The 14,134-nt window shown below is 50.8% G+C and overlaps 1 protein-coding gene across 1 annotated transcript in view; it reads right to left on the reverse strand.

Moving 5' to 3' along the window:
- Window positions 1–672: 672 nt before the first annotated feature.
- Window positions 673–14,134, reverse strand: part of SLC2A11 (solute carrier family 2 member 11) — a 61,997-nt gene continuing 48,535 nt past the window's right edge. The window contains exons 7-12 of the mRNA XM_078595321.1: window positions 13,856–14,043; window positions 11,130–11,240; window positions 10,492–10,593; window positions 9,518–9,593; window positions 7,686–7,813; window positions 673–6,583 (exon numbers count right to left, since the gene is read on the reverse strand). Of these exons, the coding sequence (XP_078451447.1) occupies window positions 6,395–6,583; window positions 7,686–7,813; window positions 9,518–9,593; window positions 10,492–10,593; window positions 11,130–11,240; window positions 13,856–14,043 (794 nt within the window). The 3' untranslated portion in view covers window positions 673–6,394. The remainder of the gene's footprint in view (window positions 6,584–7,685; window positions 7,814–9,517; window positions 9,594–10,491; window positions 10,594–11,129; window positions 11,241–13,855; window positions 14,044–14,134) is intronic.

Consider the following 14,134-nt stretch of genomic DNA (forward strand, 5'->3'; position numbering starts at 1 on the left):
ATACCTATTCTTAGGTTTTTTCCGTAAAGTCACGTGGGTAAAAAAATTAAATTAATAAAAGTAAAATAAAATAAAAATCACGACGTTTCGGAGGCAACACAAGCTTCCGTCTTCAGGTGGAACCGTCACAGCACGCTTGCTGTATCAAGTAAATGAGGGCTATACCTAATAAATAAACTTGAACTTTCTCTTGGCTTGCAAAATTCATCACAATGTGTTTTTAAACATCGATAATTGTGCCTTTCAAGCAGCGTGCTACTTTTGTTTTACGAATCCGTTACTGCTGCGAGGGCACAGCGGGGCCTGCGTTTTCGGTCGGTGCAATAGCGACCGCCGTTCACCATCGGAAAACAACATTGTGCTTTTTTTAAAATCGCGAAACTGCATTTCGGCAGCGGCGCGCGAGCACAAATAATAATGATGAAACCCCGTCAACAGCGCGGCTGTAAAGAGGGAAAACTTTACATTTAACAGGCGAGTTTTTTGGGGGGAAATGGGCCCTTCCATCGCTCCGCTACGAAGAAGTGGGGGGGGGGGGCACGACGAACCAGCAACATGCACAGTTTCCTTCGTCGTTACAAAAGCAAAAGTGAGGTGTGTGTGGGGGGGTATGAAGTGGGGGGAGGGGGGGGTGACGTTCATTAAGAAAAAAAAACTCCAGAAATAACAGGATAGGATCACAATTGAAAATTTATAAACGGCATCACTCTCGTCGCTCGCGAACACTGGCGTCGTGCGTAAGGCAACAACACCCTGCGGTCGGGGAAAAAAACAACACAACAGCAATAACAACAACAATAACAACAACACCAGGCGTGCAGGCGGTGCAACTGCACCGGGGCAGTCGCCATGGCTACGATGCAAACTGGGTGGGGGGGGGCAGAATTAGACATGAGCCCCCCCCTCTCCCCAAATTACATTCCTTACAAAAGGGGGGCACACCAATGCCAACCCTTGCTTAAACCCGCTGGGTTTCACTCATCCCGCGCAATGCAATCAAAGAGTCGGGGGGCTCAATCGCGGCGCCCCGATTGACCGGGGCCGCCTCGATGAGTTTTTTTTGCCCTCCGGATGTCTCGCTACAGGCGACAACCCCCCCCCCACACACACACACAGAGAGAGAGGATCGTAGGCCGTGACGCAGACTCGCTTGGCAGCACCACGCCGCTGCACGTGGTGGGTTCGAAGCGTGGGGAGCACGGACGTTTGGAGCGACGAGGCACGTGTAGACGCGCATCCCACGTGATGCGGTCACTCACGTGGGCTCGTGTGCTTTGTTTATCACACCGATGCGTATTTTATTTGTTTAACTTTTTTTTTCCCGGAGGCAAACGTCCACAAGATGACAGTCACGTTAATATATTATCTTGTGTATTTGTCAGAGTCCGGTACGTTCGGAAACGCATTAAACGTAATCACTCAATACACCTGTGCGTTTGCATATACACGTACACACACGCACACAAAACGCATACGCCGCACAATACAAAAATAAAACACGCGAACCGTTACAGAAGAGAACATACGCAAGTGACGCTTTTCACCGACTGGTTGTGTAAAATTGAAATGTTAACCAATGATCACACCCAGTAAATACGTTCATTTTTGTATAATATATTACAGTATATATATGCTGTACTTTATTTGCCCTTGTAAATTTAAAACGAGTGCAAGGATTCAATCATTTGAGCTGGACCCATCCCACGATTGTGAACGATAACCGCCGATTGATCAACTGGCCAAGCCAAGGCGCCCCCGCCCCCCTCTGCCCGATGGATCTGCCGCTTGAACGTCTCATCGGCGGCGAGGGCGAGGGGGGAGAGGTCGTCACTCGACCCCTGCGGGAGCGAGGAAGATTCGGTGGCAGCATGAGCAAGGCAAGTCAGAATTCTCCCGTTTGCTCCGGCGAGCATCGTCGTCACAGCGATGCTTTTCCTTTCCCCTCCAACCTCCTCAGCCTCCTCCGTTGGTGTGGAACCAGTGGGGAGGGGGGGGGGGTTCCAAAGGAGCACGGGACCTCGCGAAGCGCAGCAGAATTTGCAGCCGGTACCCGCTGTGCACACCGTGGTGGAATGATCGATGACCATGAACGGACGGACGGATGTTTGACCGGTGATGGCTTTCGATGGTGATGATTGATGGGATGATGACAGCTGTCAATGAGTAGAGAGGAAGAGACCTAACAGAGAATGGCGACGACGACGACATGACGAGATTGGTGCCAGAAGGATGTGGCCACGACTTGAGCAGAGTGGCACGAGACAGAGAGGAAAGTGGAAACGAATGGCGACATGCACAGTGGACAATGACGGGCCATCTGCCCATGGATCGTGATGACAATTAGAACGATCGATTGATGGTGATTATGGATAACAATTGATCATTATGGATCATGATAATGATTCATGGATGATGAGAATAAGGATGATTTATTGATGCTCATAGACGAACGATTCGTGAATGACGTGTATACGTCACGGTCATGAGGATGATGCGGATGATGATGATGATGAACCCAGGGTGAAGTTGACCCATAAACAAGACCTTGAAGTTGGGAGCTGGACGCAAGTCAGCCCTGTCTCTTGTCCCAACTTGCACAACTTTGGCCACGGATAAATATGAAGACCTAAATAGTAAAAAAAAAAATACACGCGCACGGGAAACAACACTGCTTGTAATCAACCCTCTTACTTTAGCGACTGCTGTAAGCAAGCGACGCCCAAAGTTTAAACCCGTTGCATTGCGTGCGCGTTTTATTTTGGCTTTTCCGAGGTCACCCGAGGCGAGGTCAGGGGGTAGGGGTCAGCAAAAATATCCACTACCCCACCCCCTCCCCCCCGCGCTCAACGCCTTGAAATATATTATTTTTCTTCTTATTCTATCTACGTGACTTTACCGAAAGTCCCAAAGAGAATATAGAACACTGTTCAAAGTTTCGTCCCATTACAATCCAGACAGACGAACACACCGCCCCCCTCAAGTGCAGCGGTGAGGTTGGCTCTCCCCGTGTTGGCAAACACGCGCTTTGTCGCGACATTTCTTACACGGGTATGGCAATGTCTTTCGCACACGCCCGCATAAGCACCGATGTCGTACGGCGCACGTACACAGCCTGCCATTCGTGCGTTGTTTGACGATATTCAGGCCCCAGTCCCGGATCGTTTTTTTTTTACCACTGGTGGAAATTGTTGTTGCAGCCAAAACAATTTTAGTGGGGACGGGGGGGGGCTCAGCCAATCACGAGCGAGAGGAGGAGCAAAAGCACAATTGCACCGCAGGTGATGTAACGTCACGAGGCAAGCCCCCCCCCCCACCCCCAGCCCAATGGAACAGAGCCGGCCAATCGGGCTCCGAGCCGTCTGACACCACGTGCGCTCCGCGATCTGTTGGTCTTGCCCGCTGCAGACCCATAACAGCCACAGTTGGACGCAGAGCGCAGGATAAATCCACATGGTGGTTCAAACATGTTTTAACACTTATATGGGACTATCGTTTTCAAGCGGGGGAAAAAAGAAGGAAAATACTACATTGCAACTTGATAACGAATGTAATGTTAATAGCTTCAAAGTTCAGAGAGTCTCCACTTTGCTCGCCTTCATTGTCAACGCATTGCCTGGAATCTTCTCCAGGTGGTCTCCAGAGCACGGAGGCAGCAACTTTCTTGAGGTGTTGTTGCAAATTCTCAGAAAGTGGTAACATTTTTTGAAGCACCCTGTACATGGGTGGAATAACTACCCTCCCCCCCACCCCCCTCGCGATTCAGCGATTGTCAAAGATTCCCGATCGCGATTCGATTTAAAATATTCAAGAACAGCTTTTTTTAACACTGGTGTAATGGTAGCAAACCTTTTCGTGCAAGCTGCAGTTGTCACGTGAACTCATGGACGCACAGAATAACACGCAGCAACTCGCAAAAGGCGTTCTTTACACGGGCGATTCTATGCGCGTATCGTGAACTTATGAATCGGTATTGATTGACGAATCGGTGTTACTCTCTTTCTCGACTTGCAACCAACGGAGGGGCTTGGAGACCCCACAATCTCCTGTCTCTCACACGTGTGAACCCAAAGCCTACAGTTTCTGTACTTGACATTAGTTTGAGGTCAACGACAAGAGGTTAAAACAAATTACAGGTCAACATACCACACCATGCCATGGCTTCCTTCTGATCGATCCTACAACAATTGTTACACCGATCTCCCTTGCACATAAAGATCCCCCCATATAGCTTCACGGGCAGTGCCGGCAAGTGCTTGTAGGTAACACTTAGGGAGGCATCTCAGCTGGCCGCCTCTGTCTCTCCGGTGCCTATGTATACACACACACAGCACCCAGTTACTCATTTAGGGCTAATTCGACCTAGTGGAGGCACGGGACAGGTTCAGATACCACTTGCCACTTGTGCACATGATATCCAAGCTAGATCGCCAGTATTGTAGAGTGCGAACCTACCGTCACGCACACACGCACACACACACACGCGCGCACAAACTACATTATATGTACGTTCAACATATCGCGATCGTCATTAAAATTACCGTAATCACTGTTATTAAAATAACTGTGCCCTATCATAATCATCAATATGATTACCTTCATCATTATTAAAATCATCATGATGATTACCATAATATTAGCATCATTACCATGAGCATCGCAAAAATTATCATCATCGTTATCAGCATCTTCGACACTCTGTTCGCACGAGAGATGGGGGCCCCCTACACCGGCCACCCACAGGCGTAGCGGGCGCCCCGGGAACTTTGGGAATTTTTCTATTTTCGCGGCACACCAGTTTCCGAACGCGCGCGCCGGACGGTGTCAGGGGCCCTCGCGCGGGGAGAACCGGCGAGCGAATCCGCCAAGTGTCACAGGCCGCGATGCCGAGGCCCGAGTCGTGATGGACAAAAAAAATAAAATCGCAGAAAGTTCTCCGTCACGATCCTGTGGGGGGGCTCCTGCGCCTTGCGGGAGTGAGGCGCAGTAGAATGCGCTTTCCATTTTCTTCTCTCGAGAAAACGATCCTCTTTGCGGAATCGGTCGATCGTGGAATCGAGATGACGACTTTCTTCGCAAGCGGGAAAAGTAAAAAATAAAGGAACGGTGGACCAAAAAAAAACGCTTCATGAAATCGGGCCCCGTGTCCGAATCTTGTTCATCTTGAGACGGTGTGCTTTTTGCACAGGTGTGAACGTACAGGAGACCACGTGTAGTGTTCAGCTGGTTTGCAGCATCATATATATATGTGTGTGTCACTGCCAGTTTCTTTGTGTTGAAGGCTGCATGCAAACTGGTGCCTTTTGTATTTTTTTGACGTCCCAAATCGGGAAAACTCTCCCTTTCCCATCGAAGTCACGGAGGGCGCAAAACAAAACACAAACATTCGCGCACGACAGCCGAAAATAATCAACCGCGGCCACGGTGGCGGTCCAAGGCTCGGCAGGGCAACTCTGATCGCGCAACCGGCACTCCCACCGCTCGGTAACCCGGCAAGGAGATGACTTTCTGATAATTTTGTTTCACGCCAATTTCAACGGTCGACGATGAGGTGGTGGCGGCGGCCGTCATTTGAGTCGACGCGGGATTTTTCTTTCGTAATGGATTATAATCGGTGCCGTGTCGCCTTCGTTAAAAATTGCGCGTGCCCCGAACGGACGGAACGTTAGCGGCGGGCGCCGCTGCCCGTGGATTTAAGTCCGCTTAAGAGCGAGTAAAAACTAAGGGACGAGCAAAAAGACACGATTTAAAACAAACACTGTGTGAATGAGAGGTGGGTGGGGGTGTTTACTTCGGTCTACCGGTAGTAAACATTAGCTAAATAGAAAAAAAGGGGCTTTTAAAAAAAACATTTAAGAGCTTTCATGAAAGTCAACACACAGAGCGTGTGTTAAAACAAGAGCGCGCTTCTTGGATTCATCGCTCTGTACAGGAGGAAAAAAGCAGAGCGTGTTGCCGATGACCAGGGTTCTCACTGACTGAACATTCGTCCAAATGCAGCTTCTCTGCGCCTATCTGTTCGACGTACACGAAGTTGTTCACCTGGTTTGACAAAGATTCGTGCAGCATGAAATGTATCCGCAATAATCAAGCGGACCGGGGAAGAAAGGTTCTGGATGCAGGGGGTGCCCCCCTTGAGTGGCCTTTACAATCCCATCGACAGACGGCGGCGAAGTCGGGGATGACAAAAGGAGGAAGCAGCTGTAGAGGCATTGCCACGTCGAGGTTGCTGTGGTGGTGGTGCCCTGGTGGGCGATGTCGTGGTGGCAGGACTGTGTTGGTGGTGGTAGTGATGGTGGTGGTAGTGATGGTGGTGGTAGTGATGGTGGTGGGCAGGACTGGTCGTGGGCAGGGCAGCACCGGGGGCGGTGCTGCTGCCGTGACGCGGACGAAGGCCTCATATCGCGAGGAGCTCGATGCTCGGCGGAGGCTTGGTGGTGGCGGCCGTACCGTTGCGTTTCTCGAATTCTTGCGAGATTTCCAGGAAGGACTTGTTGCGCGTCTCCGGGAGGATGAAGTAAATGTAGAGGGCGCAGCACACGCAGTCCACCAGGAACACGAGGAAGCAGAAGGAGCCCAGCTCTTTCTGTCGAAGGGGACGAGCGGCACAAACAACAACACCAGCACAGGCACTCGTGGATACGTGGCCCCTTTCTTGCGAATCCGCTGCTAGATGAGGGCATCCCCAGGCCATTGCGGGTTGTTCGAATATACTTCACCACGCTGGCCAGTGTGGGGTGTGGGGTGGGGGGAGGACCCAGGACCAGGCCAGATGTCACTGACCACCGTGGCCAGGAATAAAACACAGAGGCCGCCGAGTTTACAGGGTAAACACACCGGTGTGCTGAACTTCTAACTCGTTGGCACGTTCGGTTCACGTGACAAACCTTACCAATTGACTGCGTCGGGAGGTGGCGGGTCAACGACACATTTATATTTACGCGATTTAACAAACAAAAAAACCCCTTTATTATGGATAAAATTTGTTAAACCAAGTCACAACCTCCAAGCACACACAGTGTGTACACCACGTGCATCATACAGAAGGGGGCAGCAGTGTGCCGCCGCAGATAGACGAGCGTTGCTCACAGGGCCCCTCTGCAGTGCGAGAGGGCTGCGAGGCGGCCCGGCGGTAGAGCGTTCGCCACTCGCTGCAAAGGATCACGGTTCGAATCCAGCGGCCGCCCTGGTTATTACTGCCGGTATAATAATGGTAATAATCCTACGTCATCTGCTTCACGGTAGACGTTGAAGAATTCCCCATTTGTGCGTGTTGGCGTCAGGGCCCGAAAATGTGGCAAATTCGAAACGTTCCATCGGAAGTTACTCACTTGGGATAGTACGTAGTTAGCATTGCCACCGACTGGCAGACTGCTGCTCCAGGTCACTCTTGCGAAGAAGACAATCCTGGTCTCTTAAGTTCTCTTTTTTTTTGGCAACCGCAAGCCAGTAAATTAATAATCCCACTAACGTTTTTTGTTGGTTTCATTTGGAATCACCCCTGTAAATGGCCGTGATTATTATTACAGGTTTGGTATTTCGAAGCACGAGCAAGGTACACCCCTGTACCCGACGATGGTTCTCCCCAATCTGCGAGCGTCCCTCAGTGGCCAAAACTGCCTGCCACGCTGCCAACTTTGCAGGGGAACGCCACCCATGCCAAACCCGCGAGGGATGGGGGCTCGCACCACCATGAAGGGGAACACCATGCCGATGGAGAAGAGGAAGATCCAGTTGCAGGAGCCGTTGATCATGTAGGCGGCAGGGCGCGCTTCCTGCGTGAACAACTCCGCCGCCATCATTCCCGTCACGCCACCTGCGTTACGATCACATGACGCACGCACGCACAAAGACAAAGATCCCCCGTGTAGCTTTAACAAGCTGTTCGGGGCAAGTGCTGTTAGCGAGCACCTATCAAGGCCGGCACGGCACACGAGGGGGTGGGTGGCCAGCACCTCGCCCGGTCGCCTTTATCAGAATCAGAAAGGGTTTTATTCGCCATGAAATTTGGCACAGACAAGGAATTTACTTTGGCCGGAAGGTGCATACATTCAACATTTAGGAATCTTAAATCAGTGGTGTACAAGTCTAACTATACTAAAGGGTACAAGTCTAACTAATACTAAGGAGCTAAAGTATGTAAAAATTGAATAAAATAAAATCTAAAATATACAATAGCTATAATATACAATTGAAAATTACAAAAATGAAAATAGGGTAACATAGTGCAAATATGGCAGGGTGTCATTGTGCAGATATTGTGTTAAAGTCAGTTTGAGCGTTAAAGTCAGTGTGAGCCCCTGGCCTTGTTTGTCTCCCTAGTGACGATGTTTACACACCGCACCAGGTACTAATTTGAGGCCAAGTAGAACTAAGGAAGGTCCAGGACCTGTTCAGACAATCGTCACCGGTGTTGGCCGTGAGCGGGAATGAAAGTCGGGTCACCAGGTTTGTAGCGCAGCGCGCTAATCGCTACACTACCGCTCCCCACTAACACACACACACAGGAGCAGACGCAGCGAGCAGCAGCAGCAATACTATTAACGAGAAACACACGTGAGTGAACGAATGCAATGCACAATAAAAATAGCAAATCCAACTCCGTCTGCTACTTATTTCTACTTTCTTTTTTATTTTACCGGCTAAGGCCCTACTGAGCTACTGTATATGTTTCTACACACACCACTTTTTCAGAAGCGACCTGGCCACAAATGATCGCTCAACGACGTGGCTGATCATGTGGACGTGTAAGGTAGCCAATCGCCCGGATGGCCTCATCCAGCTCAACGGCTATTTTTATACAACGGGCGACCCCACGGCCACTCGTGACCAATAAATAAACTCTTGAATTACACGAGATATTGGTTAATGTGCACCCTGGTAAACCCCCCCCCCACCCGAATGCGCTCACTTTTTGTCAGATCAGCGGATTAGTTGAGCAGGGTTGTGAAAAAAAAGCAGAAGTACTTAATAGTTGTTGTGAGGCTTCAGACCTCTGGTGGGCAGCAGTGGGCAGTGCAACAACATCAATTGTTGTACTCTACTTCTATGCCCCTATGCCTATGCTTCCTGCCTTCACTGGATGAAGAGTCATGCGGGAGTATAAACTATGGGAAACCGTAAAGACGATGGGGGGACACGGGACTAAACGAAGACACGGAGAGAAGAGGCTTTCACTGTGGATTGGAGAGTTTGTACGACTCTCCGTGTCACTATCGATGCTTCAACATTACAGAGATTTCCATTGCCTTGAAGTGCTCGCCCAGAATGAAGGGCGAGGGGCGGAATTGGGAGGCGGACGCCGGGAATCTCACGCTGGTGCGAGGATCGCTAGGATCGCGAGGATCGCTAGGATCGCGAGGATCGCTAGGATCGCGAGGATCGCTAGGATCGCGAGCATCGCGAGGATCGCTAGGATCGCTAGCATCGCGAGGATCGCTAGGATCGCGAGCATCGCGAGGATCGCTAGGATCGCTAGCATTGCGAGCATCGCGAGGGATCGCGAGGATCGTGAGCTCACCTGGGCCGATGCCAAAGCTGAGGATGTAGCCGAACACGCATGTGGCGCTGAGGTACGGCATCCACTCCACGGAGTCCTGGGTACAAACAAAGACAAAGATCCCACCCATATAGCTTTAACAGGCTGTTGGGGCAAGTGCTGTTAGCTGACACCTATGAAGGCCGGCACGGCACACGAGGGGGTGGGTGGCCAGCACCACTGCTCATTTGAGGCTGAGTTGACACACACGCACAGATACACGCACACGCACGCATGCACACGCGACACAGGATGTCGGATCCGTACCCAGTTTTGCAGAAGTAACCAACGCGGCTTTTTTTTCTCTCCAAAATTTATTTTCGTCTTTCTCCAATTGTATCCCAATGGTGATATCGTCATCATGTAAACTAAACAAACGCTCAACTAATTTTTTAAATTTTTTACCAGGTAAGGCCCACCGAGCTTTAGAGCTTTTTCTCAGAAGCGACCTGGCCACAGATGATAGCTCAACCAAGTGGCTTATCACGTGGACATTTATAGCAGCCAAATACTCGAAACGGACGTTGATTCTAAATGTCACGGCTCTTTCAACCAGACGCTTGGTTAAGAATTTTTGGCATAAAACTACCACGTGTCCTTGGCCAAAAACAAAACACGCATCGTCGTTTTGGCTACGAAAACCTACGTTCTAAGTGGTATTTTACAGACCGTGCGAAATCGAAGGTGCACCTCCGACTGATGGCATGGGCGAGAAACAGAGGGCCCTGGTCAACGCCGGGGGAGGGCCTTTTAGGTGCGGCAGCCTATTATTAATCCTATAGGTACTAAAGTGTTATTCATGTTAAACTTCGATTTGCGACGTACAATTCGTACATCGAACTTCAAATAGCCAGGCCCATCGGGCACGGGCAGTGGCGATGATGTCTCCCCTGGGGGGCTCCCGTCGTAACGCAGTCCGGCTGGCCGTGAACGCGCAGGTGGACTTGGGTTCTCACCTGGAGGTGCAGCGACACGGTCATCACGACGCACACCACCGACATCATCACGTAGCCGCCAATGAGCAGCGGTCGCCTTCCGGCGCGCTCGATGAAGTAGCCCTGGGGACACACGCGTGCCCACAGTGGAAGCCGGCTTACATCATCGACCGCAATTGCCGACGCTCAGAAATGTTTGTCAGTCACTGGGACAGTTCTCGTGGCGTGCACCATCTCACAGAACATTCCGGTGTTCTCCCGCAAACAGGGTCCCCCCCGCAGGAGACAGGAGCCGCACGTTTCTATGCTAGATCCCTCCTTCACAACTGCAAAAACAAAACAATGCTCTCGAATGTGCTGTTCTGCTTGTACCGTGTGTTGTTGGGGAATAGATGCCTGCCATTTCAGAATAGGAATATTTATTTATACTGGAGGAATCCGATGACAAGACGATTCTGCTTTAGGTGACCGTTCCGATTTCCCGAAGAAGCACGCGGAGCGAAACGTCGGACATCACATCCGTTGCGTTTTCTTTCGGACAGGGTCAACGACAAAAAACCCACAAACAGGGTGAACCGCCACTTCACCACTCCCAACGACCACGATCGTCATCGCGCTGCACGGGGGGAACGGGGGGCGGCCGTGCAACCCAAACTTACGCTGACGAACACGGTGAACATCTCGCACACGCCCGTGCCGATGGTGACGTAGGTGATCTTGTCGTGGGCAACGCCTGACGCTTCGAAAATGTACGTGGAGTACGAGTAGATCTGCGTGCCCAACACACACCGAGAGCAGCAACGAAACACCGGGCGCACAGAGAAAACAAAAACGTTAAAAACTAAAAACTTTTTTTTACGACCAGTTAAGGCCCACTAAGCTACATAGGTCGCTTTACAGAGACGACCTGGCCACAAATGACACTTTTAACCGAGTGACTTGTCACGTGAACATTTATAGCAGTGGCCAAATGCTCTCACCGCACGTTTCTAAACGCGGAGGGAAATGCGGAGAAGACCCGGAGAAAAATCCACGTGACCACGGGCACAGAGACGTGCACACTCAAAATATACAGGCGTCAGGAGTCGGGATTGAACCCACGACCTCCTCGCACACCTGGCGAGGTCGTTAACATCTCGCCACCAGTGGTGCCCCATATCGAGGCACGGGGGGTGGGAGGGGGGTGGGGGAGCCCGTTCCCTTTGGCGATCGGAGCTTGCCCCGGCACGCAGGTTCACGCGTAGCCGCAAAACCTCCACGGGCGGGCGAAACCCGGGCGTAGGTCGCAAGTGAGGACACGCGCGCTGCGCGAGAGACGGAACCGAAATAAACGACGCTGTGCAGAAAAGCAAGGGGGGGGGGGATGGGGTGGACAGCGGGCCACCGTACAAGTTTTATCGCGTTGTGGGGGGAGCGGGAATCCGGCTGCGTGGATGTTTATTCGCGAATCAAAAGCAAGTTTCGCAATGACCCAGCTGGGGAATATCTCGCGGGGTCACGGCAGCCGGGCTTGTGTCAAGTGGAGCCCCCCCCCCTCCCTTTCCGCTTGTAGGATGTTGTGCGTGGGCTTGTGTCAAGTGGAGCCCCCCCCCCCTCCCCCCTTCCGCTTGTAGGATGTTGTGCGTGGGCTTGTGTCAAGTGGAGCCCCCCCCCCTCCCCCGTTCCGCTTGTAGGATGTTGTGCGTGGGCTTGTGTCAAGTGGAGCCCCCCCCCCCTCCCCCCTTCCGCTTGTAGGATGTTGTGCGTGGGCTTGTGTCAAGTGGAGCCCCCCCTTCCGCTTGCGGGATGTTGTACGTGGCAATCAAGAACGTTTTCAACAACAGTCAGAAATGTGTACAAACACGGACGATTGTGTAAAAATAGAAAAAAACCCCCGCCGTGTTCAATTTCGTATTGGCAAACTTCCGGCGCTGGGAATGATGAATATAAGTTTTGACAGTCAAGAGGCGAACTTTACCCTCTGCAGCAGAATGGGTTGGGGAATTGCAGTTTCCTCTAGCGGCAGATAAGCGGTCAATTGAAAATATATCAGAAGCAGTTGTGCGAGGTCTCCGTCTGCGGACCATTTCTTTAATGCAGTGGGCGATGCGATCCGGCACATTTGGTCATTGGCAGGGGGGCTTCATGGCGTGTTCATCGCACCGATTCAAACTGCTTCACGTGCACGGTCAGTAGGGCTGAACGATTCAGATTTTTCTGACAGATATTGCGATTTGATTTGCGATTACATTTGAAAAAATCAAGCTTCAGTTCAATATTCACTGCGTAAAATATTTAAAACATGTGATGGAGCATTACCACATGATACCATCAAAATATGAACTGCTCTATATATTGTAATGCAAGGATGAGAACTTAAAATATATGAATTGCTTCCAACATGTATTTATGAAAAAGTTGTAACTGAAATAAAACAATCAAACATAGAACAATTGTTAAGTTAAATAAATAAAGTTATCATAATAAAAAAACAATTCCAAAAAGAAAGTAATAGGACTTTTCAAACCGCAGAAAATCGCAGCCTTTGCGATTTGCAAATCGCGCTGTTTAAAATTGCTATTTCGATTTGAAATCGATTAATCGTTCAGCCCTAACGCTCGGCTAAATTTAAATTAACCCGCGTACGAAGAGGCGGTGCAGTGGTCGACCACATTGGACATCCACTTCGATCTCCCGCAAGTTTCTTAAATCGCACACCCCCGTCAACGGCCTCTGTCCATCCATCAGTGTAAATGGGTGCACCCGCAGTTCGTCGACTGGTAGGTCGTGTGCGGTAACATCCAGCCAGTGTGGACGAGTCGGACAAAATACCCTCCCCCCTCCTCCTCTTGGGAGGAACCCCCCCCGGAGCTTCCGCTTTGTAGTCGTGGCCCTTTTCACCAGCAATAGCGTGAGCGAGCAACAGCAGGGCTGCACCTTTACCATTGCCTTTTACAAGTCATGCAATCTTCTTGGTTCTTTCGGTAAAGTCATGTAGAAGGGAAATAATAAAATAATACAAATAAAACATGATAAAATAATTCTCACGACGTTTCGGCCACAACGCAAGCAGCCGTCCTCAGGTGAAGAAACAGGTCTGTCGGGAAGACAGCGTCTGAATGACACGCCCCAGGCTTGGAGCGTCTATTGCTACGCCCCAGGCTTGAAGCGTCTATTTAAGCCGGGTACCCAGCTTAAATAGACGTTGTGGCCGAAACGTCGTGAGAATGATTTAATTATGTTGAATTATTATTATTTTATTATTTCCCTTCTACGTGACGACTTTACCGAAAGAACCAAGAAGATGAATCCCTGCAGTCACGAACAGCTTTCAATCGAAAAAAAAAGTCATGCAATCGTGCAACCGTGGGGGTAGGGGTTGGGGGGTGGCAGGGGAGGCGCTCACCACGTCGAGTCCGCACAGCTGCTGCCCGGCACCCATGACCACGACGGTGATGAGCTGCCACCGTTGCGAGGGGTCACGCAGCAGGTCAAGCGGCATCTTCTTCTTCTGACCCTGCAGCTTCGCGTGCTCGGCCCTCATCTCCGCCATCTCGTCCGTGACGTCGCCCGCCCCGCGCAGCCACTGCAGGGCTGTGAAATTAGAAAAAAATGATAGAAATATCCCCTGTGTAACCTTGACAGAGTGTTTAGGGGCAAGCGCTGTTAGCGAGTAGTCTTCTCG

Source organism: Lampetra planeri, chromosome 6 (assembly GCF_965212315.1).
Source record: "Lampetra planeri chromosome 6, kcLamPlan1.2.h2, whole genome shotgun sequence".
Lineage (NCBI taxonomy): Eukaryota > Metazoa > Chordata > Hyperoartia > Petromyzontiformes > Petromyzontidae > Lampetra > Lampetra planeri.